Source organism: Filicampus tigris, chromosome 22 (genome assembly GCF_054856515.1).
Source record: "Filicampus tigris isolate MCC_2025a chromosome 22, RoL_Ftig_1.0, whole genome shotgun sequence".
NCBI lineage: Eukaryota > Metazoa > Chordata > Actinopteri > Syngnathiformes > Syngnathidae > Filicampus > Filicampus tigris.
This window is the reverse complement of record NC_141238.1, coordinates 3,871,938-3,897,357: the sequence shown is the minus strand read 5'-3', so window position 1 is coordinate 3,897,357 and position 25,420 is coordinate 3,871,938. Positions and strand designations below refer to the sequence as shown.

General features: G+C 46.1%; 2 protein-coding genes across 7 annotated transcripts in view; one reads left to right on the top strand and one right to left on the bottom strand.

Moving 5' to 3' along the window:
• The window catches only part of ccdc146 (coiled-coil domain containing 146), a 71,188-nt gene that overhangs the window by 26,933 nt on the left and 18,835 nt on the right, over positions 1-25,420 (top strand). For 4 of the 6 annotated variants that reach the window (XM_086022015.1, XM_086022017.1, XM_086022016.1 and 1 more), the window contains 20 exons: positions 11,091-11,173; positions 12,086-12,301; positions 13,347-13,404; positions 14,251-14,342; positions 14,469-14,562; positions 14,664-14,737; positions 15,149-15,376; positions 15,917-16,006; positions 16,230-16,326; positions 16,876-16,968; positions 17,180-17,347; positions 17,838-17,926; positions 18,211-18,375; positions 18,488-18,563; positions 19,062-19,210; positions 19,280-19,508; positions 24,246-24,356; positions 24,431-24,568; positions 24,671-24,796; positions 25,141-25,263. In XM_086022015.1, coding sequence (XP_085878141.1) covers positions 11,091-11,173; positions 12,086-12,301; positions 13,347-13,404; positions 14,251-14,342; positions 14,469-14,562; positions 14,664-14,737; positions 15,149-15,376; positions 15,917-16,006; positions 16,230-16,326; positions 16,876-16,968; positions 17,180-17,347; positions 17,838-17,926; positions 18,211-18,375; positions 18,488-18,563; positions 19,062-19,210; positions 19,280-19,508; positions 24,246-24,356; positions 24,431-24,568; positions 24,671-24,796; positions 25,141-25,263 — 2,499 coding nt within the window. Of the gene's footprint in view, positions 1-10,817; positions 10,940-11,090; positions 11,174-12,085; positions 12,302-13,346; positions 13,405-14,250; positions 14,343-14,468; positions 14,563-14,663; positions 14,738-15,148; positions 15,377-15,916; positions 16,007-16,229; positions 16,327-16,875; positions 16,969-17,179; positions 17,348-17,837; positions 17,927-18,210; positions 18,376-18,487; positions 18,564-19,061; positions 19,211-19,279; positions 19,509-24,245; positions 24,357-24,430; positions 24,569-24,670; positions 24,797-25,140; positions 25,264-25,420 lie in introns of all 6 variants that reach the window. The other 2 variants (XM_086022018.1, XM_086022020.1) reach the window with 2 other exon arrangements.
• On the bottom strand, positions 40-7,999 carry fgl2a (fibrinogen-like 2a). Its single transcript, XM_086022027.1, has 5 exons — positions 7,323-7,999; positions 6,823-7,027; positions 2,510-2,729; positions 2,141-2,311; positions 40-2,074 (listed from the first exon to the last, which is right to left on the bottom strand). The coding sequence occupies exons 1-5, from the start codon at positions 7,899-7,901 to the stop codon at positions 1,759-1,761; spliced, it is 1,491 nt and encodes a 496-aa protein (XP_085878153.1). The 5' UTR covers positions 7,902-7,999; the 3' UTR covers positions 40-1,758.

The following is a 25,420-nucleotide window of genomic DNA, read 5'->3' as shown; positions in this document are numbered from 1 at the left end:
ATAAATGTTTATCAAAAGAAAGTGACAACACTCATTACAGCCATTGAAATGGAACTTTATTATTTTTTAAATATCAAAAGTGCATATCCTTTGGGATGGCAATGACTATGAATGATAGAAAAGATATTGTACACATATTCAAAGCTCCACAACTCCTTAATATACTACGAATGGCCACAACAATGTCTTCTTCATTGCTGAAATATTAACATCATCATTATTATCAGACCTTGTTTTTGTATGACTCCCGGACATATAAAGTCTATCAAATGTCACAAAATAAAAATAAATACTGTACACGTCCTTAATATGGAAACAAATCTTTCCTGCATTCTGCCCATTCACAGTGTTAGAAGGAATAAAATGATGCAATACAGTGATCTGGCATTTGGTGGCAGTATTATACAAGTGGTGAAACATTTTTCTTTTTTCAACAATGACTTTCTGCAGTCGTTCCTTTTCTCCACGAGCTATGGTTTGAAAAACAATATTGTGTTTCTTTTTGCAGAGTCCTGCTATTTTTATGATGTCTAGTACAATGCAAGGAATCATTAATAAAACACAAATATGCTTCAAGTTGTATAGGATGATGGAACGCGGGCAGAGTGAGCTTAATTAAAAATCAACAATAGGGAGGCTATTACTTGTGTATTGCCGCCTGTCACCAGTTCGACCCTCTCCAAAACGGGACTCTGCAGCTCTTGTATAACTCACTTGAATGGCTGTTGTTAATTATGAAAGCGTTTAGACTGGGGGAAAATGATAGCTCATTAGTTTAACTACTTCTGTGCACTGAGCTGAGTCTAAGCTGGTTTATTAGAAAGATGCAGCAAGTCAGGAAGTGGATTATTGACAGAGAACCAGTGGGGGGGAAAAAAAACGGTCCATAGTAACACCCCGTTTAATATGATGGCCCCTGGAGGAGGCTTGCTTTTACACAGCTCGTGCGATATTTCTATGAGTCGGTCATTGTTCACAGTCCATTGTCCTTTTATTGTCGTTTTAATTCAACATTTAGAAGGCTATATATGCCACAGTGGAGAACTGAAAGAACTGTTATTTTTGTTTTTGTTTGGAATAGGGATGCGCCGATACCACTCTTGTTTCTCTCTCTCTCTCTCTCAAACAGAGAGCAGTACTTACATTCGTGTACTTGCCGATCACCCACCAGCGCTTACTTTGGTATCTGTTTAACTCATTCAGTGCCAGACATTTTCAGACCCTCTTTTACCCTTATGTTTAAAAAAAAATACAAATTAAAAAAATATATAAATAAGTTCCTTGAATGGCTGGACTGTGAAAAAAACATCTACAAACGTTTTTGGCACTGAATGAGTTTAAAAAGAGAGATGGTCGGATTCTTTTTCAAGAAGTGGCATGTATTATCGTTAGAATCAAAGGAAGGATCACAGGAACCTTTGATTCACTAAGCCGTTTGCAAACTGACTACGGGTTAACCTCCTCTTTGAGATTATCTCGATATGATACTGTCGGGATTGACCAGGTTGCCCCCGGGGTTTGTTGACGGAACTCGAGAGCCTCTACGCTAGCCGGAGCGCCCGCCGCTACAACTCGCAGGGTGGTGACGTGCTATCTGCATTGTAGCGTTTTCACGACAATGCGTATACGGTATCGGTGCATCCCTAATTTGGTGCCGTTTTCAAAGTGCCCATCAGGCTTGCGATCGCGTTTGTTGACATGTAAGTTTCCGGTACTACTTCTGTCCGTCCATTTTCCCATAGTCATTCACCATTCCTCTTAGGGAATGTAATTCTTGGGCCGTATCATCATCTTGACCGTCTTGAAGGCCTGCCTGTAGTTGGTCGGGTAGTACTCTGTCGACATGTTATGCCACGTCCCCCAGAAGATCCCGTTCCTGACCCCCTTGTACCTTTTGTGGTAGTACTTGCCGTTGAGGTTGGCCGACATGCAGGCGTCAAACCACCAGCCGGAGCTGTAGTAGGCGCCGCAGTTTCCCGAGGGGTACATGTCGTTGTCGCGGTCCGGGGTGGAGAAAAACTTTTGGTCGTGGTTGAAGTGCTTGTTGAAGCTGATGGCGTTCCCGGCCGTCCCGCTGCAATGACACGTTGCTCTCTTATCACCGTGCGCTGGGATTTTTACCGCCTCGATGTGGCGCTACCTGTATCCGCTGATGGACAGCCTGTAGCGCAGGAAGTCGTTGGCCACGTAGAACTGGTCGTACTTGGCGTACTCCCGCACACCCTCAAAGTCCTCCAGCTCAATCCGCAGCGTCATGTCTTTGGCTTTTGTCAGCAGATGGATGTGGTCATTGCCCAGCCAGAACTCGCCTCTATGGCGGGGAGGAAAAAGGAAGCCGTAGATAAAGGGCGAACGAGATAGAGATAAATTATGTAGCGACTGATATAGTTGTTCACAAGAGGACACTGTTAGTCATACTGAATTTACTTTACGACCACCGGGGACAGGTTGCAAGGGGAGGGGAGGGTGACAGTTAAACGAAGGACGAGACGGCACATCATTCTTTCACCTGAGGTTCCCGAAGCCCTTCTTGTATTCATTCCAGGTGCGGTTGAAGCTGACAGAGCCATCAAGTCGCTGCTGTATAACCGTCCAGCCGCCGCCAAAGGACTCCATGTCACAATAGGCCTCAAACGTCCCGTTGCGGGGGTCGGGGGTTATACGGTACACCCCATTCTTCCTTGTCTCCAGCACGTTGTAGTCGGAACAGTCCCGAGGGGCTAAGATGACTGCGGGGAGACAGAAAGTGAATTGAAGCGAGGTTATTTGTGAGGGGAATGTGACTGGATGATATTCAATCTTTTTTTCTTTTTTTTTTTTTTTTTTTAACTTTGCTCTCACTGTAATTTTTTTTTTTTTTTTTTCCCCAACCCCGCCAAGAGTACCGTAATAGAAATGGCCCCCGAGGCAAAGCGAGGCTGAAGAAAGTAATTCAATTTTTAATCATAATGAAAGTTTTCAGTGCTGAATTAAATCCCAGGGCGGTGCATTTGAACGCAAAACGGTTGGCCAACTTTTCCCCGTGCTTTCTAAAAGGTCTCCCCTTGCGAAGCGCGCATCACCGGGGACGTCTGCAGTTTCGCATATTAACATTCAGCAGTGTCCTTATCGTGTCGCATCTCAACATGACCGCCCCCGTCTGGAATTCATGCTGAGAAGCAGAATGCCAACATGAAAGAATGTTACGGATAAAAGACGTTGACCTGCGCCGTGGGCCATTTCCCTAAAATCTTTTTGTAGATGCGTATGTCGTTTTATTTCAACCTGCCCGCTTGTTTCTTGAACGCTTGCTCCCTTGTGGTAGCGCAGCATGCAGGGCTAAAAGACTCCTCGGGCTTTTGGGAATGGAGAAGAACAGACTTGTCAAAAATGCGGGAAAGTGCAACACTGGATTAAAGCGGCTCTTCCCATGGGGGCGGCAACTTTGCCGACACTGGAGCAGACTGCATGGGGACTCTTTTTTTAGACATTTTGGTTGCGCTGGCTGGTCGGTTCTCTAGATTAGGGAGGCGGAGCCCAGATGCCGAGGAGTGACGGGGCAGTTTTGCAGTGGAGTTTTGCAAAGGGGAGAAAAATATGCACCCCCCCCCCCCCTCTCATGGTACATCCTGGTACCATTAATCCAAGCAGGCACTTATCCTGCCTTGGTGAGTAAGACATGTTGCGTAATGTGCCTGTTAAGTTATGCAGGGCTCTTTGGTACACTGTGGCTGCATATAGGATGTAATACTAGATTTTTTTTTTTCATTTTTTTCCCCAAGATGTTCTATGCAAGCCCACTAGTTGGAAAAAAGGCATTCTGATAAATATTGCATTTGTGGAATACAAGTTAAGCAGCAAAATGCACTCGTTTTAGCCATATCTGGGGGCGGCCATTTTGTCTTCTGTCGACTGAAAATGACATCACAACTGCTCACAACGACCAGTCACGGCTGACCTGTTTTCTGAATCTGCCAGCCAGCTCAGGGGGCGGCCATTTTGTCACTTCCGTCGACTGAAAATGACATCAGAGTTGCTCAGGTAACGACCGATCACGGCTCACTTGTTTTCTGAAGCCGAGCCACGAATGGTCGTTACCTGAGCCCTGAGCAACTGTGATGTCATTTCCATTCGAGAGAAGTGGCAAAATGGCCGCCCCCTGAGACGGCTAGATTTCGCTGCTAAACTCATATTCCACAAAGACAATATTAATCAGAATGCCTTGTTTCAACTAGTGGGCCTGCATAGAACATCTTGGAAAAAAAATGTTTGGGTTGACTTCCCCTTCAAGGAGCCTAATAAACAACCACCCTATAACTTCACTGAACGACCCTCTCGCCAGCCTTTTTTCTTTCACACGATTCCCGGTGCACCATTTGTGGGATCCCTTAATGGGTTTGAAGTCACGTGACTGACGGTTACAGCTCAAATCATCGCCCGGTCCTGTTTTGACTGCGGTGAGATAAGTGACTGTCACCAAAATGCAACATGACAGCCCGTCCTCGTGCAAGATCAGCATCTGTCAGGAATACAAATGTGCTTCCTTACAGATAGGTTTGCAGCCCTGCCTTTTGGATGGATGGATTTTTTTTTTTTTTTTGAGACCTCCTTGCTGGAGGAGCTTGTCGGTCCTTTCCATTCACAGGGAGAACTGTACTGTGGAGAGAAGTCGTTGCCAGTTCTGACTGTTTGAGTGAGTTAATGTCGCCGAACGCAAACGTTCATTGCTGTCAGTTCACCTCAAGGCCCTAATTCATCCCTGCAGGAGCCAAAGTGGAGATTAGTGCTGGCGGCAGGGGATGTGGAGCGGCAAAATGCGGCGGGATGAATACGCGGAGCTGCGTATGCTAAAATGGCAACTTTGCTTTTGCCTCGTACTGCATGACTGATGCTCTGAGATGTCTTTTTAAAGCCCATTCAGAGAGCTGCGGCAGCGCGCGCGCGCTCGCTAAGTCCTTGCGCTCGTGATCCATTTCAAATTTTCTTGCTGCAATTCTCCTCTGAGCTTTACTGCTTCTTCACTTTTTAAATAGCGCATTCAAACATTTCTCACTGCAGTGTGGCAGCTGGTAGCTGATTCCTCCGTTCGGGGAGCCCCGCGGATTTCTCCTCCAAGCACTTTGACTTGTGAAAAATGCGAAAACGCGGACGTTTCGCCGAGAATGTTTTTCCCCCGCGAGCCGCGCCGGCGTTAATTTAACATCTGGGCTGGATCGCTTGAGAAAAAAAAACAAATGAAGGGCTGGATCGGCGTGGCTTGGAAAACCCTTAAGGAAGTCAACCCAAACATATTTTTTCAATTTTCTGATGGATTTTGCGTTTGTGGAATAAAAGTGAATCCGCTCGTTTTTAGCCATCTCTGGCGGCGGCCATTTTGTCACTTCGTCTCACCTGTTTTTTTTTTAAGCTGAGCCGTGTTTGGTTGGTTGTGATGTCATTGTCAGTCGACAGAAGTGACAAAACGGCCGCCCCCGGAGATGGCTAAAAACAGGGAGGGGATTAACTCTTATTCCACAAACGTGGAATAATATTTATCAGAATGCCTTGTTTCAACTAGTGGGCTGGCATAGAACATATTCTTGAAAAAAATGCGTTTGGGTTGACTTCCCCTTTTAAAGAGCCGAAAGATTCCATCAGCAGCTTGTCGCCAGTCTCGACAATAACAGCTGTTTCGCTTTGTTTTCATTTGGATTCACTTCAGACAGCGGCAGGCACGACTCGCGTCACAATCATTCTTCTTGAGCTCAACGTCGACGACTGACGTGCAAAGAAGTGCGTTGCTGATCCCCCCACCCCCACCCCCCCCCTCTCCATCAGCCACCCGTGTCTAATGTCAGGAAAGCCGCCTACATTGCTCCTTGTTGTTGGCGGGAGTTAATGAGAATTAGTTGTTTCACGCAGGACTGAGCACACAAGAGCATGACCTCCAAAACGGGCGAGGCAGACAGGAAAGAGGGATTAGATGGCGAAAGACGAAAGCTAAGCCGAGAGGAAAAAGGAGCATCTTAGAGAGCAGAAATTGGATGAATGATGAAGGGCACATGCATTCGGAATAAACATTTGGGAACAGCGCTCGAGTGGAGTTTTGAAGGAGAAAAAAGGCAAGTTGAACGCTGGGATTCCCGTCGCACCGTTCGCCCGGCTAATCTTCTTAGAAATAAGCTCACTCTTCATCCGGCAAAATAATATAGCGTCACATTCTCTTTCAACCCCGCGTGCAAAAAAAACAACAAAAAAAAACGACTTTCTGCAATTCTTCATAACATGTTTGTTTTTCTTATCTTTTTTTTTTTTCCCCCAATCCTTTTATGTTTATATCTGCCCTTGTTTCTCCCTCTCCCCATTTTTGGAGTGCATAAGGAAAGTGGAGGAATGTGAGGGCACTTAAACGCCACGGTCTTGCGTAAGAAGTCAGTTGTACATATTTCTTCCCTCAAGCGCAATCATGAGCACAACCTGAAACTATTGACTAGGGGCGGGCGTCTCTCCTCAAAAGACGGTTCGATACGGTTTTCGATACGTTAGCTGCAACATTTCGATTCGAAGGTGGAACGATTCGGTACGCTTCCATTCGGCGTGATTATATGATACAGCATGGCTCGGTTCGAAAACCTTGTTTGTTATTTTACAAAGGACGACTCGCGTCTCGACACATTGCAAAGTGCAACGATTCGATTCGATGCGCGCGCACTTTTTTAAATCAAAAGAGTTTTCTTGAGATGCTTATTAGCTACTTAAGCGATCGCGTGGAAAGTCATTTGCCAGGAATTCATCCCAAGAGAACCCTACGAACTATTGAACCCATTCGGAAGATGGCCGCTTTGCGGACGGAGGAATGCTTACACTGCGGCGCATTCTGCACGGCACATTGCGTGGTGCAGGCGGAGCTCAGCTTGTTGACCACCCCGGTGATGTTCTCCACTCGTCTGTCCACCATGGACTGCACGTTGTCCATGTTGAGCAGGTTGAGGCCCTCCATGCGACCTTGCAAGCTGGAGATTTGGTTCCGGGCGTTGCGCAGGCTCACCGACATCCTGTTCAGCTTCACCTGGAAGAACGCGTATTTTTTTATTTTTTTATTTTATTTTATTTTTTTTATTTTTTGCCGTTCAAACGCAGCCCACTTCTCAGAGTGACTCGGCCGATTGGACTTTTCCGGAATAGACCGCGCGGATGTGCGAGTCGACAAGCTCACCAAGCGAGCAAGTGAGAACTTTTACATTCGCTCGTTCCATTTGACTGGATAGAAGATTTTTTTTTTTTTTTGGGACTGCAGCATTCAAGGATGCCCCCGACAAAAATTGAACCATGTCACCGGAAATCATTCGAATCGTGGCCCTTACCTGCATCTCCTGTATCCCGCTTGGACCGGCTGCGATTTTCCCCAAATGATGCCCGTGTCCCAGTCCAGCGCCTTCAACGGTCGCTCCGGACACCATCCCGTTGTCCCGCTCTTCTTGGCTGGAGCCGCTTTGCAGGTCCCGCCGCCCGGGGTCCAGTCCCGCCGCATCTCCCGTCCGCCCCTGGTCGGCCTGCTGGTGCCCGTAGACTCCGCTTGCCCGTGTGCCGCTGCACTCCTGGCAGCTGCTCTTCAGCTTGTTCACCGCCTCTTTCAAGCTCTGCAGCTCCTTCATGGTCTTCTCCAGTAGCCTGAACTGCTTCGGCAACTGAACGGTGAGAGGGGGCAGGGTCACCTGGTAGGGGCACTCGTCGCCCTCCTCCGCCCCGGAGCCCCCGCATTGGCCGGAAGGTCGCAGCTTGACGGCACAGGAGCCCGAGCTGCCCGAGTCCGCCCCCCAAGTGTAGGGTACTCTCGCGTCCCACTTTTGCTGCGAACTACCGGGGAAGTCCGCCGCACGGCAGGTGCCTGGCGCCAAGGTAGCTGCGAGCAGGAGAGCGGCACAAAGCGCGAGAGTCCTCATTTTCTTCTCCTCGAGTTGCAAATAGGTCGAAAGTGCTCTGAAAAGTGGGCGCAATCCGGCGTGGGGATGGATGAGCGCAACCTGCAGCGATGAGAGAGTGCGGGGGACTGGCGCTGCCTGCGATGCTGTGTCATTAATATGAGGACGAGCGAGGGAGGGAGGGAGGGAGGGGAGAGAGAGAGGGAGGGTGCCGACTTGCAGAGGATGGGAGGGGCAGCGCTATTACGTAATGGCCTTCGACATATTGGTAGCATTGTGAAAACTTGAGCAATGCCGCAAGATCTTATGTTTTTTGTTGTTGTTGTTGTTTGTTTCTTTTTTGGGAGGTGGGCGTTTGCCAGGAAATCATTGGTCAGCCCGTCTCCCCAAGGATGAAAACGACAGGAACTCTCCACTCGACTGACTTGAGGGGGGGATGCTTCCCCCCCTCCCTCTGACTTTAGCCTTTTTGTGAACCGAACACAAGTGAAGGCAGCAATCTCGCTTCCCACTTCCAAGGGCGCACTTCTTACTATAAACACGACATTAACGCATTCACTGCCAAACACGTTTTTATGTCTCCTCACATTCCAGCCATTCAATCCCAGGAATTTATTTATATTTTGTTTCTATTTTTTTTTTTTCAAACATCAGGATAAAAGAGGGTCTGAAAATGTCTGGCAGTTAAAGAGGCTTCACTACTAACAAGCTTTTCCAAACCTCTCGGACGGGCTGGCTTTTGAGATTCTGCAAATTAATTTGGGCGCACTAGTCATTAGAGACTTACAAATGAGTGTTATTGCTTATATGTCCTGCATTAATTTTTAATGTCCCCCCGCTATCACAAGGAAATGAGGGGAACGCATGAAAACATATTTGTAGGCTACTAATCGTCACTGGTGTTTTGTACGGCATCGGAGACTAATGTCAGTCTGCAGGAGCAGCGGTTGCCTCCGGTTGCAGTTCTTGAATGGAAATTAAAAAGCAAAGCTAAGTGGCTCCCGCGGCCTTGCTTGTGCATGTCATTAGGATTTGTGTGGATGCCCTCTATTCACTTGCGCTGCTTAAGGATTCTCTGTGTGCTTGGACTAACTTCCAGCAGAGAAAAAAAAAAAAAGCTTTAAAAAAAAATTTTTTTTTAACGTTGCGTCAGTGGTTAGTTAAGCTTTCTTATGTTTTGTTCAAAGCTACAGAATGAAACCGCCACTTGCTAATTTACAATCTCCTTAGTAAACATTCGCTTTTGCAGAAGTTTTGTATTTTGAGGTCGTGACTTTTTTTTTTTTTTTTTTGGGGGTGTTGTTACACATACATTAAATTGCATCTCGGCTTCTTAATTAACTTGCCAACCGCATCCATTTCTGGCCCGTCGTGATTCTTTTTCAGGGCGCTGGCAGGATATTTTTGTGATTCATAACATTCATCGCACACGGACAAAGGTGGAAGCGAACGCGGATGGAGAAGCCGACTGGAAATATTACAAGTGAAGGGCCCTCACCTTCTTGTCGTCAGCCAGTCTGCCTCCGGGCTCGGTTCCAAATCAAAAAGTCAATATCAGAACATGACGGGAAAGATAGAGAGAGAGAGATGATGATGATGATGATGATGATAATGATTCCCTCCACAGTGATGAGCGTTGTTTTTTCTCATCGAGGTTGCATCCACACTGAGAGGTAGGGCTGTGCAATTAATTGAAATTCAATTACAATTACGATTATTACACACCACGATTACAAAATTGGCATCGTAAAAAAACGATCATGCAGTTAAATCCAACATCATACTTGAATTTATACATTTGCCCCTTTTATTTCGTGATAACTCATTTTATAAATTTTGTTTGAAACTGGCATAATTATAGTGTTTGAAAGAAATTTGCCTTTCAAAATTCTCTTGTTTTGTACCCAAAAATAAATGATCGTTTGAAAAATCGTGATTTCAATTATCGCCCAAAACATTCGTAATGAATATTTTTTTTCCATAATCCAGCAGCCCTACTGAGAGGTTTAGCGAAAGTTGCCATTTCACATGTTCAAATTCATATTTCTGGAAGATTTTTTTTCGTGCTCTCCTGCATTCTTCCTTCACCTAGTCGCACGTGCGTGCGGAGGAACCAGGCCGCCTGCTGTCTGCGAGCATAAATATAACCGAGCGATTGTCTCACTTCAAAGATGGCCGGCCACATGTTACGCACTCGCCCCATAAAATCTTCCAATTCTCTTTAACGGCTGCAGATCAGTCTCGTCACCAGAAGGGGCGAGCCCGGCCTGCCTTCAAACGCTCCGGGGCTGTTTCAGATGAAATGTCTGCCGCGTCATCTGCGACGGTAAAACTCACAGCAGCGATCTTATTTGGTGACTCATCGCACGCTCGCAATTCGATTCGATTGTTTTCAACGCTGTAGGACGAGCCGGCCCGATAATAAAATTCCATTCCGGAGCCTGCGATCAATTTCATGACTAACAATCGACACGCAGGCCTGGATGACCCACTTAATATTTCAAGATGGGAGATTGTGGCACAAGGAGAGCGCGTTTCGGGACTTTGCGAGCCTGCTCCTCAGCGGCCAGATATTGTTCAATTGGAATGAATCGTAAACGGCGTCAATGTTTAAAAGTCACGTCGCGCCGGATGTGTGTGGCTTGGCTGTGTTTAGATGACTTGCTGAGCAAGTCAAGGTTATCCTCTCATTATCCCCTCATCCCAACCGGCCTGGCTCCAAAGATAAGAGCCGAGCACCTGTCCGCCTTTTCCATCATTGTGACACTCGAAAGTGCCGCGCCCTGGAGTGGGTGCGATTCACCCACAACAACTCATTCAGTCAAGGCGCAGATAATCAGGCCAAAGACGCTTGCACAAAATGGGGGGGGGGGGGTCATCAACATGTTCTTCCGACAGCTGCATTTCATTGCTTTCTGCTTGCTTTTTAATCTTCAGAATTGCTGCAACACACTGGTGGCTTTCCTTTCCCCCCATCTTCAGAATTCGAGATTAGCCATCATTTGCTTTGAGCGCGGTGAGGCCAATGTGCTGTGATGCTTTGATTTGTGTCGATAAAGGTTTGTTTAACTGTTTTAAAGCCTTTCCGGTTTATAACACGGGGCCATTTCGGAGCCCTATTAACACGAAGAATTACTGCGCATTTGTGAGTGTTTTTATGTCTGCGTTTTATTGACGCCGTGCTTTTTTTTTTTTTTTGTTGCCTTTCAGATGCTGTCGCAGGGCAAAATGAGTGAAAGTAAAGTAAACGCGTTGAAAGCAATCTACAGGCATCTCGCTGATGAAGTGAGGAGGTATGCTATGTTGTTTTTAGTGGGAACAAAAGTCGACCCCCTTGCATTTTTTGGGGGTTGATATGCGGGAGCCAAAGACTGCAAAGCTCAAACTACAGACGAAGGGTGGAGACACTGAGCCGGTGTGCCAGAACTAACGCGTCCATTTTAACCCTTAATGTAGTGGAACTCCAGAATAAAGCTCAGGTACAACGATTGGGACTGGTTAACTCTTTCAGTGCCAGCCATTTAAAAAAAAAAAAAAAAAAAAAAAAACCTATTGAGTGCGAGCTGATTAAGAGCACTCTGACAGATCTTTGAAGGCTCACAGAATATTATGTTTTAGCACTACATAAACATAGGAACTACCAAATGACAGATTACTCATTTCTTTCATAAAAAATGTTATTTCTACCATATTCCATTTTTTTAAATAATCGGCAGTAGAATATGGGTTAGTTTGACCCAAATCACCTATTTTGCCCCGCCCAAAAAAATCAGAAAACAAAATATGAACAATTCAAATTGAGTAGTAGTAGTATTTAGTAGTGTGTGTGTTTGTGTGCTTGCATTGTGCCATGCGTCTGTATGTACACTCTGTCATCGCTTCTACTTGTAAATTCGAATAATCTCTTGTCATTTTTTCTCTTTTTATAGTAGAATTAATGTGACACAAACACGTTGACCACTCACAAGCTGCTTGTAACGGTCGAACTTGCGTTTTTTTTTTTTTGCTACACGGGGATCTCGTCCCAAAAATACCCAATGTTGCCATCTGCTGGCCAAAGGTAGTTTATTTTATTCTTTTACCTTCCCAGCTTAATGATAAAACCAGAGTTGGCCAAAACTTTTCTCCGTCCATTCCCCATAAGAGACATTTGTAATCATTTCGTTGCATGCCAATTACATAGAAAATACGATTTCGTCCAAAAGTGCCCAGGATTCGGAGGCTCGCCTTTTGGAAGAGGCGAAGAAGCTCCGCGCCGAGCTGAGGCGGCTGCAAGCCGGCTCGGAGAGAAGCGAGGGGCCGAGCGTCTCCGAGGGGCCCGCCGGTGAGGAGGGCCAGCTGAGGCAGCAGCTGCTGCGGGCGTTCAACGAGCTGAGAGCAGCCCAGGACGGAGACTACATGACACAGCACCAGCTCAAGTGGTGAGGCGCGCGCACTCGCGCACGCATACATGCGCATTCACAGCCAGCAGTCAAGCTGAGCCGAGCCCCCGTCTCAAAATCTTCGACGGCGATAAGCAACTTTTGGATGCTACTGTATTTCATTAACCTTGAGGCTGGGGAAATAAAACAAAAGTGTTTTTTTCTTGTTACTACCAAAGAAATAAGCTGTATCTAGGGATGTAACGATTAATCGAAAATTGAGTTGAACTGCTTCAAATATGCATCGAGGGAAAAAAGAAAAAAAAAAAAAAAGGAAAGATTAGAGTCAAGAGTGTTGCAAGCCCTTATACAGCAGCACCTAACAAAAGACATACCTAGTTTATTAGAATATCCTAATTTAGAGTACTAAAAAATTGTTACTCCTAATCTTTAACGTTTTTTCCATTCCAGATGCATACCACATTTTGAATGTGTAGACAAGCACGGTAACGATTAAAAAAAAAAAAAATCGGAAACTGAAAATCGAATCGGGGCTTGAGTGAATCGTCACCTCCCTAGCTTTATCGCGACAACCGTACGTGTCTGTTGAGCCAAACTCCAGTCGCCCGTGGAATTGAACGTTTCCTCCCTCTGAAGTGTTTACATGTCCGAGTGCTCTGCGCGGGATCGTGCCTTGACGTCAGCGCTTGGAGTTATTTGTCTTTCCCCCTCTCTCGTTCACGCCCATCTCTCGCGAGCCGTTTTCCTCGATTCTGCCACAGGCCTCCCTTTTTCCTTCCTCCAAATCCCTCAAGGCCACTATCGGCGCGTCCAAAGGGTCAGATGCACCCAGAGAAATGGAAAAGAACACTCCAGTGCTCCCCCGGAGGTCAAGCGGGAGGTCACTGGAACATTACGCGGCAACGTGATGACATGCGCCGTTGCTTCCTGAACATTCAGTCCGATCAGCTCTTTAAAAATAAAACAACAAGTCAAGTCATTTCTACTTTGTGCTCGGCTTGTTCCAGATTATTTTTTATTTTTTTATTTTTTTTTAAATCCATTTCTCTCGTTTTCCTCCCACCTTACTTTGCCCTTGGTGCAGGCTGCGGGAAGAGAAGCGGTGTCTGCTGAAGGAGAACAACAATCCGCCGAAACTTGATGTAAGTTTATTGCGGTGCCACTGGGACGTGGATTTCACTTGAGGGAAGATGAATTTGAGCTGTCCTTGTCTCACCATTCAAGTGGAAGTCAACCCCCAAAATGATTTTTACAGTAATAAGTTGAGTGCGCCTTCGTTTGTCCAAAACACAGCATTCTGATTACTATAGCGCTTGTGGAATATGAGTTCAAAATCCAATTGCTTTTAACCGTCTCTGGGGGCGACCATTTTCTTTGCCACTCTGCCGACTGAAAATGACATCACAGTTGCTCAGGTAACGGCCAATCACGGCTCACCTGTTTTCTGAAGCTGAGCCATGATTGGTCGTTGCCACAAAGTGGCAAAATGGCTGACCCCTGAAATGGAAAAAAAAAAAAAAAAGGGTGGATTTTACTGCTTCGCTAATATGAATCAGAATGCTGTAGAATGTTACATTTTCTTGTAAGGACATATTTTGGCTTGACTTGCCCCTTCTTGATAGTCCACAATGTAGTTTTCGGAGTGTGTGAAAACAGAAAAGTTGTCTATATGCATGAAATACCATCATGGAGAACGTTATCAGACCACCTAAATTGAGTTATCAAAATAAATTTGGGGTATCGACACTATAAACCCAGCATTACTATAAACCTCATAAACATGCACGTAATATGATACGATACCGATAACTGTCACCTTTACTCGCCCATCCTTGGCAAAGTGAGACGAGCAATTATTTGCAACACCAATGTCTCGACCCGAATCAAAATGAAAACAGGCCGCAGTAGCTGACCGGATTAGCGAGCGGCGGCGAGCTGTTTTGAAATTAAATTAGCATCAGTTGAGCCGATAACGAATCCGCTATTAGATCCCACAGGAACTGGAGAGCACCGAAGCGACCCTGCAGGACAAATGTGAGGAACTGAAAAAAGAAGTGGCCCAGAGACAGATGGAGATCAGGTATTTCTTTTCTCCCGTCTCTCCTTTTGTCCCGGTTTGCTTCGGCGGAACATTTCCAGAAAGGGATGCCGCAGCCCAAACATGAATTGTGCATGAAACATCAGCCTCTGTGTTTGTCTTGCGCAGAGGTCTGAAGGAAGACATGGAAACATACCAAATGCAGACGCTCAAGGAAGCGAAAGAGCTGGAAGAAGTGAAGAAAATCCGACAAATCAAAGAGGTGCGGGCGCGCGCCCGAGCGAGCGGGCATTGGCTCCTTCGCGCCATCAATAAAATAACAAATCTACTTTCCCCCTCTCTTGTGTGTTTGTGTGCTGCAAGGCCGAGAAAGCTCAGCTCCTCGCCGCCCCAGAGCAGATTTTAAAGGAGATTGGCGAGAAACGCTCCAGGAGGGAGTGAGTGCCTGAGAAACCTTTAACAATCTGTGTCCAATAAGCGCCGGAAATGTTCCAAACGATAACAACTCGAAATGAGCTGCTTGGACTCCTTCGGTTGAGGCGGCTCACGAAAACGGGAATGGCTCCGTACCTGATTCACTCCCACTCTGTCAAATGCAATCAAATCTCAATGGGGTCATTCGACCGCATTAGCTTGAATGGCCTTTCAAATTGTATATTTAAAAAAAAAAACGAGTGCAACCTTGCAAAATAAATTGTATCGTTTATTAGGGTTTGAAATCAGGAGCTCAAGGCTGTTTGTTGCTGCTTGCGGAATTTACGGCGTCAAGATTTCACGCGTGGCGGTAATTGCTTTGAGTACCAAGTGTGAAGCCCGAGCCGGCCTTATTTCCGCAAATTGTCCCTTAGAGCCGCGGCAAAGACGTTGGGAGCGATGGCCGCCCAGGTCGCAGACATCAAGCAGCAAGCAAAGGAGGTGGAGGAGCAAAGCGACCTTCTCAGGGCGCAAAAGGAGGAGCTGGCCAAGGAGCTGGAATGTCTCCGGGCCCGAGTGGAGGCCAGCCAGAGGAAGTCCAGTGAGTTGCAGAAAGAACACGAGGTCATCAGGGAGGAGGACGCTCAGCTTATGGGGCAAAGGTACACATGACGTCCTTTATATGTCAGGCCGGTCGGATTTAGGGCTGAATTTACCTCACTCTCTCATGAATGCATGAAATGTTTGAGTTACTTTCTTCTCATTGGATTTTTCACATTTTTTATAACATTCTAACATGTGTTTGCATACTTGTTGGGGCTGTAACGATTCACTCACGGCCCGATTCGATTTTCAGTTCCCGATATTCCATTTTCTTTAAATTATTTTTTGTTTTTATTTTTATAAATCTGTACCATGTGGTATGCATCTGAGATGGAAAAAACTTAACATCATTTTTTAGCACTCTAAATTAGCATATTCGAATGACATAAGCTATGTTATGTCTTTTGTTAGGTGTTGCTGTTTAGGGCTTGAGAGTTGTCAGAGTTCATAAACGCAACACTCTGTGTGACTCGAATCGATTATACGATTAATCGATTATTGTTTTTGTTTAAAATCGGTGCACATTTTAAGTTGTTTGAATCGGTTTTCGATTAATCGTCACACCCCTAATACTTGCCGCTGTGTTTTTTTTTTCCCAGAGGGCTCCTGGAAATGAAGCTGCACAGTGTCATGTGTGAGCGAAAGCTGCTTTGTGAGAGTCGGTCTGTGCAGCTCAAGGAGAAAAAGAGGTGAAATAAAAACGCCTGCATGAAATGAGCTTGAACAATACAGCCAGTATGGAGGATTTCCTCGTTATAACATGCTGTGTGTCCGTGCACCTCGGAGGCATTTAGCCATGTCAATTTGAGGCTTTACAAGCTAATGTACGCTAACAATTGATTTTTCCCGGACAATTGTGCCTTTGATGAGGATGACGATGAATATTTCAAAGGCGCCTGTGCGTCTCCTCAGGCAGATGCAAGCCTTCAAGAGGACGGAGCGAGCGCTGACCTTGGCCACTGAGCGGCTCAAACGCACGCAATCCACCTGCACTGACTTGCAAGCACAGGTGATCTCTTGCGTGATGTATTTAACCGGGTTCAGGCTTTGCAGTTTATTGCTCTAATTCTGCTATCGCTGTTTTGACTAACACCTGCAGTGTTAACTGTCGACTTGAATTGTCGCTGTTCCTGTTATCGGGAAAATTCATATCATCCATGACATCAGGGCCCTGTTTTTTTAGTTTTTTTTTTTTTTAAATCCTTTAGCTTCCTGTAATTTCACTGCCGCGAACAGTTTATGTAAGCGAAAGAGAGACGAGAAGGGGAATCAAGGGAATGGTGTCAGCACATCTCACACGCACATGAAAGGAAATATCGATGACACATCGGGGATTTCACATATTGAGGAAATGTCGCAAACAAGATGTTTCTGCAAATGAATGCTTTTTACGGTCAAGCGTTTTTTATGTTTGGGTAGGTTTTGCCGGCTTCCATATTTGCAAGGCACATCAACACAACATGACAGGAACTGAATTGTCTTTTTCTATCAATTTCACTAATGGCGTGTTGTACGCACAACATTTTCCCTGCGACTGTCCATCGACTCCCGTTTCCAGGTGGACGCTCTTGCCAAACGAGGACCCGGCATGGCGCAGAGGACGGCGCTTCAGGAGGAAGTGGATGCTCTCAAAGTGAGCATGGAAAAGCAGGTGAGGGCGTGGGCGGGCGTCGTTAGCGTCTGCTACGTGCGCCGCCTCATTAGGCCCAGTTGCGGACAAAGCTAGCATTGTTTTGACGTTTTTCTTGCACGCCCGCATACTTGACAAATGGCGGCGCTGGCCAAAGGCACGTGTTTTATTTTTATTTTTTTTTTCCAGCTGAGAACAATGCTAAGTATTCTCCCTCCTCCTCTCTCGCTAGCTATCAAGAGCCGACAAGGCGAGCCAGAAGCAGCAGCAGTCCGGGATCATCCAGGAGCTGCTGAGGGAATCGGACGGCCTGAGAGAAGAACTGCATCACCTCCGATGTCTGACACACATCAAAGCAGAGGAGAGGGGCCAGAAGCACCGCGAGATGCTCAGAGCCGAGGTGCGACTCGCTCGCGCACACGTAATCACCTGTAATGCAGTCCGTGCGCTTGGAGCAGACACCCAAGATTTTCATTGAATATGGAAAAAAAAAAAAAGACAAAAAGTCTCAATGTATTGTCTCAGAGAGTAAACTACAATTAAGTAGTAAACAAGCATTTCCCCCTTTTTTTTTAAAATTTCATTTCATTCATGAAAATGTTTTTACAATTTCACTTTGCTAGGTTTCTCACCAGCCCAGACTCCACCTTTTAAAGCCATACACACTCAAAGCCACAGCTATTATAGCGTGCAGCATGCTTTGGCAAGCCCAAGTGCACAACAATAAGACCATTTTGCCGTTAAATCGCCGTTTTCCCGATGAATCGGTATAAATCAATCCAATACCCGTCAAAAAAAAAAAAAAATCAATCTCCGCAGCCCTGCGAGTCATGTCTTTCTGCCGGCGGCCCCGTAAAATCCTCCACCTGTGTTATTGAATCCGCCCGCAGCAAATGAAGCAGCACATCCAACAGGAACTGCGTGAGAAGGAGCTCATCATGATGCACCACAGCAAGCTGAGTGCCATGCTGCAGCGCAGGTGTGGCCTTTTTTTTAAAAAAAAATGTTTTGCCTTTTGTCACTCCCCTCATTTATTGCAATTCGTTTAATGTGCGCGAGGGTGAGGACGCCATCTATATGCAGCATGTGAGCGCTTGAGCTCAACAACAACAGCGACAAAAAATAATCATCTCTCATCTCTGACAATTTGCAATTATCACCTGACACCAACAGGAAGCTCTCTCTTAAAAAGGCGGCTGTCGCCTGCGCACGCCGATTTCAAGCCCGACCGAGCCGCTAATGAATTGTTCCCTCATTCCTCAGAGCGCTACAGTATGGCGAACTTTACGAGGTGATCACAGAGGAGAAAAATAAGTACGTCAGGCTGAAGCAGATCGCCTCGCAGACCATCACGGAGTTGATGGAACAGGCGAAGCTGCTGGAAAATGAGCTGGAGATCCAAAAGAGTGTTGTCAGCAAGAAGGACAGGTTAAAAACAAAAACAAAAACAAAAAAAACCTCTGGATGCTATTTTTAAAGATTCATAAGCATTGCAGAAAAATGTACAGGTTTTTTTTGTTTGTTGACGTTTTGTTTACAGTTTGCTGACCAAAGCTCAAGCGAAGGTCTCCAATAGCTTCAAAATGAGGGATCAGCTACGCAACGATATCAGCAAGGTTGATTCGCTTGGTGTTGTTCAATATTGGCTAAAAATTGTTTTTTTTTGTTTTGTTTGTTTAAAGGCGAAGTCAATCCAAACACATTTCTTTCCAGAATATGTTCTATGCAGGCCCACTAGTCGAAACAATTCATTCTGATTAATATTAATCCGCCCGTTTTTAGCTAGCTCCGAGGGCGGCCATTTTGTCACTTCTGTCGACTGAAGATGACGTCACAGTTGCGCAGGTAGCAACCAATCACAACTCACCTGTTTGCTGAACCTGAGCCGTGATTGGTCGTTACCAGAGCCCTGAGCAACTTCGATGTCATACAGAAGTGACAAAATGGCCGCCCTCGGAGCTAGCTAAAAATAAGTGGATTTTGCTGCTTGACTCATATCACACCAACTCAATCTTAATTAAAATGCCGTGTTTACACTAGTGGGCCTGCATAGACAATATTCTTGGAAAAAAAACAAAAATGTTTGGCTTGACTTCCGCTTTAACATCCTGTAGGTTGCTTGGCAAAGACGCCAGGTCGCTCAGCAGCGGGACGACAACGAAGTGGAGTTGCAGAGACTCAAGCAAGTGATCAGCCTCCAGGAGCAAGCGCTTCTAGACGTGAACAAGAACCAGGAAGGGGCCGTTCAGCGCCGCAATTTTCTGTGCGTTTGGCATTTGACGCTGGCGACGCATTAGCGCTGGAAATAGCGTGCCGCGTATCTCGTCCGCAGCGGCATTCAGCTGCTGGAGCAGGAGGAGGTGCTGTTCGACTACCAGGGGAAGGTCGGCTCGCAGGAGGCGGCCATCGCCGCGGGCAACGAGGCGCTGGAAAACCTGGAGAAGGAAATGAGAGAGCTGAAGGTGGGCATCGGCGAGGCCAAGCGGCAGGTGTGCTGTAAAAAGGAGGAGGTGCTGGCCCAGAAGAAGATGGAGGAGGAGCTTGTCACGCTGCAGCTCGAGGTAGTCTGAAGCGGAAGTGTGCGTTGCGTTCGGATTGCAATGAGTCGACCAGATTATTACTTTGAGGCCCATCAGCGCTGTGCTGTTTTTCTCCATCTCAGGGGGCGGCCATTTTTGTCACTGGCTGTCAACTGACAATGACATCACAGTTGCTCTGGTAACAACCAATCCTGGCTCAACTTCAGAAAACAGGTGAGCCGTGATTGGTCGTTTCCTGAGCAATTGTGATGTCATTTTTGGTCGACAGCAGCGACAAAATGGCCGCCCCCTGAGATGGACAAAAAATAATAAAAAAATCAGAATGCCGTCTTTATACTAGTAGAGGCGCATGGAACATGTAAAGAAGTTTTGGGAAAAGTGTTTGATTTGACCTACGCAATTTCTCCCTTGGTGAGGAAAAAACAACTTTATTCTGGTATTAAAGCAGCTCTGGGCAAGAATTCAACTTTAATAAAAGTTTTTCACAACTCTTTTGATGAAACAATGACTTACAAGTAGTTGAATGGGACTTTTGTCATGCCCTGGAGGGGGGGGTTTCTGCATCGTTCGTTTTTACTGGCACTAAGCAACTTTGAAGAGGATGGGAGCAACCCTGGCACACACAAAAAAATACAAAAGTCCTGGATTGCTTTACGGCATACTCACTTCCTCCTTTCGCTATAAGGACAGAAGTCGATTCGAACGTCTACGTGCTATTACTTGTCATGGCAGAAGCCCCAAAACAAAGAAAAAAAACAAAAGTATTGTTTGGACAAAATTAGATTTTATGACCTCATCGCTATTCATCTTTAACACAGCCACTGGAAATAGAAATATCATTCAGTCCAACTTGCAGGCCAGCGAGAGCTCAGGATGTCACGATGGGAAATGTGGTTGTCAAGACACTACCGCTTTTGACCACATGGCGCCGCCATAATCAACAAAAACTGACATGACACAGTGTTGCTTTAATTGTGATACTCTGCAAAATGATAGCTTCCATTTTTGTTTTGTCGAGGCGCACACGGGACGGATGCCACTGTTTGCAGGAATGCGAGCTCAAAACGTTTACAATGCTGAGCGTGGCGGAGTGGATCGAAAAAGTCTCCGCCCCCTTTTCAAACGCCAGGTTTTTGCAGCGTAAAAAAGAGGCGGCCCAGATCAATCATTTCGCAAGCCGTAACCCGTCACGCGTTTGGTTTTGGTGCCAATCGACAAACAATGGGCAGAAACGTTCCCCTGTTGTTGCTGCCATCGTACTCGATGCCTCCCACGCGCTTTCTGCATGGAAACCAGCAATTTGTCGCGACATTTCCTGCTCTCCGGGGCACCGTTGTTCTCTTGTAATGTCAATCAGTACGATGACTCAAGACTCCTGGATGGATTGCCTTGACACTTGAGGAATCTCATTTGCGCTCTTTTCACAGAGCGCCGTCGCCGGCGATGATTGTCTGTGTTTAATGTCACAACAGGCTATTCTTCTGTCGGTTCATACGCCGGATATTCCAGCCCGCCCCTCCCTCCGGTGTAAAACGAATCATCTTCCAAACGGCTCATCTTGCCGCGCGGGGGGAGCCCGATGCAATCTATCGGCGGAGGCTTGCCAGTTCAATTCATTCTCGATGTGTATTCAATCCCCATGCAGGTTGTTTAGTCATCCATTTCTCATATATTTGTATTCATCTGTGAGTGCTTTATCTGCTCATTGCAAGCTGGACCTCCCCCCCCCCACACACGCACACACAACAACCCCCCCCTCCCTTGGCCTCACTTTTGATGGCAAATTTAGACAAAGACGGATTAGGCCATCTGCGAGAGCATCGGCGTTCAACACACGGCGGCTGTCATTTGCTTGGAATTTTAATCGCGGAAAAATAAACACAGACTGGTGTCGGGTTCTGTGTGTTTATGAGCTGCGGGCATCTCAATGGATGGCGAAAAGCGCCCCCCCCCAACAAAAAAAAAATATATTGTGGTGCTTGCCACCCTTTTGGACAGAGCCCCCGCTCCCATCGCTTCATTCTTCCAGGGAGGGGCGGATGACATGCCGCACGCTCCCTGTGGCAGTGAGTCATAGGGTGTCCGTCCCTCCATTTTCGTCCAACCAGTCTGGAAACGGAGCGTGGGGAAATCCGCAGTCGAGACACGTGCGGCAGCAACAAAACAGGGCTTTGCTCGCCGATCTCAAGTGTTGTTCATACCATTTTGCCGATGTCACTTCCTATTCTTCGCTGATAAGTCCGGCACGTGCGTTCGGGCCTTCAAAGGAAAAAAACAAAATATACCCTCCAACTATGCCTATTCCCAACACCTTGTCCACAAATACTTTTACTCTTCCGCCTCCTACAATATCAAGACTTTTAATTTCATGCATGGCCTGGGCCCTAGTTATCATTCTTTTAATGTGTTCTGAGACTTGCTGAAGCTGGAGCTCCCGTTCTTTTCTCTGTTCCTGACAACCATTATAAGAGGCGGGTGGCTTGTAGGGGGCTGGGGGGCCGGGTGTGGTGGGGGGGGGGGGGTTAGTTGTCAGGGCTTAATCATCAAGTAATTTGCTGGAGATAATCAGGCTTCAGTGATGAAGCTCCTCCCATTTATTATATATTTTTAATCCAATTTGTCTTATCTGACTTGAAAAAAAGAAGAAAAAAAAACGCAACACTGTGTGTTCACTTTGCCTTCAAAATCATGGCTAGTAATTAGGAGCATAGCCTGTTGTTGCCATGGAAACTCTAGATCACTTTAGTGGACTATAGCCCAGTGTTACGGTTCAAATGATCCTTACTGTATTTGTGCAGATTTTCCAATGCAAATTGACAAACATTGGCTTTAAAAGAAATTCCATTTGAACGTCGTTAGTCTACATTGATGGCTTTCCCTCATTGCAAATCTGAGATGGGCGTTCCAAACGGTTCAACAAATCTGCAGTTCGCAAATCAAGCTAGCCTCGCTGTCTTTCCCCGAGCCCATTTTGTGAGCTGTGCTCGAGATGAAATCATCTTCCGAATGTTTTATTTTTATTATTTTTTTCCTTCCGAGGAGACATGTGGCTCAAATGTGGTGCGCGGCTGACCCCCTGAGAGATTTCTGAAGATGTAGGAGATGATTTGTGTGAAGGCTTGCAGGGCTGCACGTGCTGCGGCGAGGCGCTTGCAGATGGCAGCGCGCGGCGGGGATTTCATATTTTCTCCTCCCCAAATAATTCATTCACGAAGCGTTCTTGTGTAGGCAGTACTATGATGCCACTTTGCGATATTGCGATCACTGTTTTTGTCAAATGCGGATATCATCTTGTAAGTCTGGTCTCATTATGGAAAGTGGAGATAACCCAGATCTCGGTCTGTCAGCCCTTGTTTATGTTTTTCCCTCACTTCCGCTTTCATTCTTTGGCTTTTGATTTCCACATCCTTTATCTGCCGCCGTTTGATACGTTATGCTTCCTCACTTCGCTTTTAGCGGATCTGCATCTCATTCCCCATCCCTGCGTTGGAGCCCATAAGCGGGCCCGCTTTGCCTTGCACGTGACGCCACATATGACACGGGAGGCAGCTGCATTTAAAGGGCAGAGACGTCACTTTGAATCAGACCGGCCGCGCATTCGCACTCGAGAGGCTTCATTAATCTCGTGAAGTCAGAGGAAATGGGAATCATCACTTTGTTCCACGCTGGCTTCCCCCTTTCTCCCACCTCCTCTTTTTATCTGCTTGCACACACCTTCTCACACGTTGCGGTACAGGCGTGTAAACACGCATAATCCGCGTGGTTGAGCTGCTGTTTCATAAGAAGGGTCACGCCGGGTCACGACCGCCTGTGTCTCGCTTTTTGTTTTCACACCCTGTTTTTCTCCTCCACCTCCTCCCCTCACTTCTGTCTTTCCAGTTACTTCCTCAAGGTTTCTACCTGATCCCAGACGGCATCTATAAATATTTTCTGGTGTTGCTTTTCACTGCTTTCGTGGCCCTGGCTACAAGCGTCTGTGTTTTATTTTTTGGTTTTTTTTTCCTTCTATTTTGTGCATACATATTTTTATGACTCCTTGTCTCGACTTGACGTGTTTTCATACATAGCCATGTAGATGCAGTCGGTGACTTGAGCTAGGCCGCTGTGCTCCTGTGAGTGGGAGGTCAATACAGTTTAAATAGAAAACATTTTGGACATAATAGATCTTCTTCCGCATCTGTCGCAAAAGGGCTCCACGGCTGTGTTTCGATCTTTGTGGCATCCAGTAAATAATTCAAGAGAATGTTTCAAAGTGAAAAATATAACGGCTAATAATTTTTTTTTTGAAACACTATAATTATACAAAATTTATAAAATAAAAAAAGGTGCAAATGTATGATTTCCTTGTGTAAACAAACTGCGTTGGACATAAATGCATATTAATCGTTTTTTACGATCATGCCAATTTTTTAATCGTGCAGTGTAATAATTGAATTTCGATTAATTGCACAGCCCTAACTGTTTGTACACTATTGCCAGCAATAAAGATCAAATCACTGGTAGAAGTTCACAAGAACCTTTCAATTGGCGCCGTGACCTCGATATGATTCCAAATTACAAAACCTAAAGTGTTTATTAAATCCTCTTATCGAATAGATGAGAGTGTCTGAATTACTTTTTTTTTTTTTATCATTTGAACTCTGCTATTAATTCTGAAATAACTTGTATTCACGCTTTAATTTGATTGCATGACTGCTTGGTGAACAAACTCATCATATCATTCATATATTTCTCTCCACTTGCATCTTCATTGTGCAGATGTTCGAGGTTAGAGACAAGACGCTCGATAACCTAATCAAAACGGCAGATTACAAAGAGCTCAAAGGCACCGATCCTTCGTCCCCCGAACTGGTCAAGAAGATCGAGAAGGTACGCTGCAACTTTTACAAGTTACCTCGGGTGCACATCGTGTTCTTAAAGATGTTGCGTCCCACCTGTTGTAGCTGGAGACCAGCCTCGCTGAGAGGGAGAGGCATCTTTTGGAGAAAGAGCGCCTCGTGGATCAGGTGACGCGTCTCTCCAACGATCTCCAAGAGCAGAATGATAACTGCAAACAAGACAAGCTCTCACTGGCCAAGAAGGTGAAATTCAAGAGATGACACACTCGGGTGACACACACACACACACACACACACACACACGCGCACACGCGCACCTCATCCTCATGCGCGTCTGTGCTCCAGTTGAATGAGCTGCGAAGCCACATCATCGACACCAGCCGCCGCTTGATGGCAACATCTGCGGAACTGTCCATGAAGCAGGCGGCCGTCTTGTGCCTTCAGCAGGAAGTCAAAGAGAAAGAGCTTCAGGTCAGAGCGGGACCGTCATCCTGCTGGATTTTCGATTTTTCTGTTTTTTACTCCCGATACATGAAAACAGATGTACTGCGGACAATGGCCTAACGTAAAATTGATTGCGATCTTGGGGTTTTATAAGGCGTAAAAAACACAGACACGGAGGAACATAACAGCAATAGATATTGTGAATAATTTAATATCTACATGATGCTAGAACAGTGCCACTGCCACCTACTGTGCCGAATGTGCAGTTACACTTGCTTCTTGTGTGGCCATAAAAAAAAAAATATCGTGCTTACTTTTACTACCTGTTTACTCAATTTACTACCTGTTGTTTTATTGCTGTGCGCCTCCAGATGGACAGATGCCAGAGGCGCTTGGAGCAAGGCCTGCCACCCTGCCCCGAGATGGAGGAGGAATGGAGGCGGATGCTCCGGGACAAGAAGAGGAGACAGAGAGACAAAGAGGAGCGAGATCAGGTAAAGAAATACACTCGCAAAGATCATTGGTCAAGACGTGATTAATGCGCCTGAGGCAGAGGAAGAGGGGAGGAAGAAAAGAAGAGTAGGGACAAGACGCGAGGCAGGAATTGATTAGCGCTGGAAGGCACGGAAGTGTTGCTTTATGTGTGCGATG

What these genes read in the sequence shown, in the direction of transcription:
- fgl2a (XM_086022027.1), bottom strand. Translation starts at nt 7,901, where the DNA reads ATGAGGACTCTCGCGCTTTGTGCCGCTCTCCTGCTCGCAGCTACCTTG. An exon ending in CGTGCAGAATGCGCCGCAGT is followed by an intron (nt 2,730 to 6,822) that starts GTAAGCATTCCT and finishes GTCTCCCCGCAG; the next exon opens with TCATCTTAGCCCCTCGGGAC. An exon ending in AAGGGCTTCGGGAACCTCAG is followed by an intron (nt 2,312 to 2,509) that starts GTGAAAGAATGA and finishes TCCCCGCCATAG; the next exon opens with AGGCGAGTTCTGGCTGGGCA.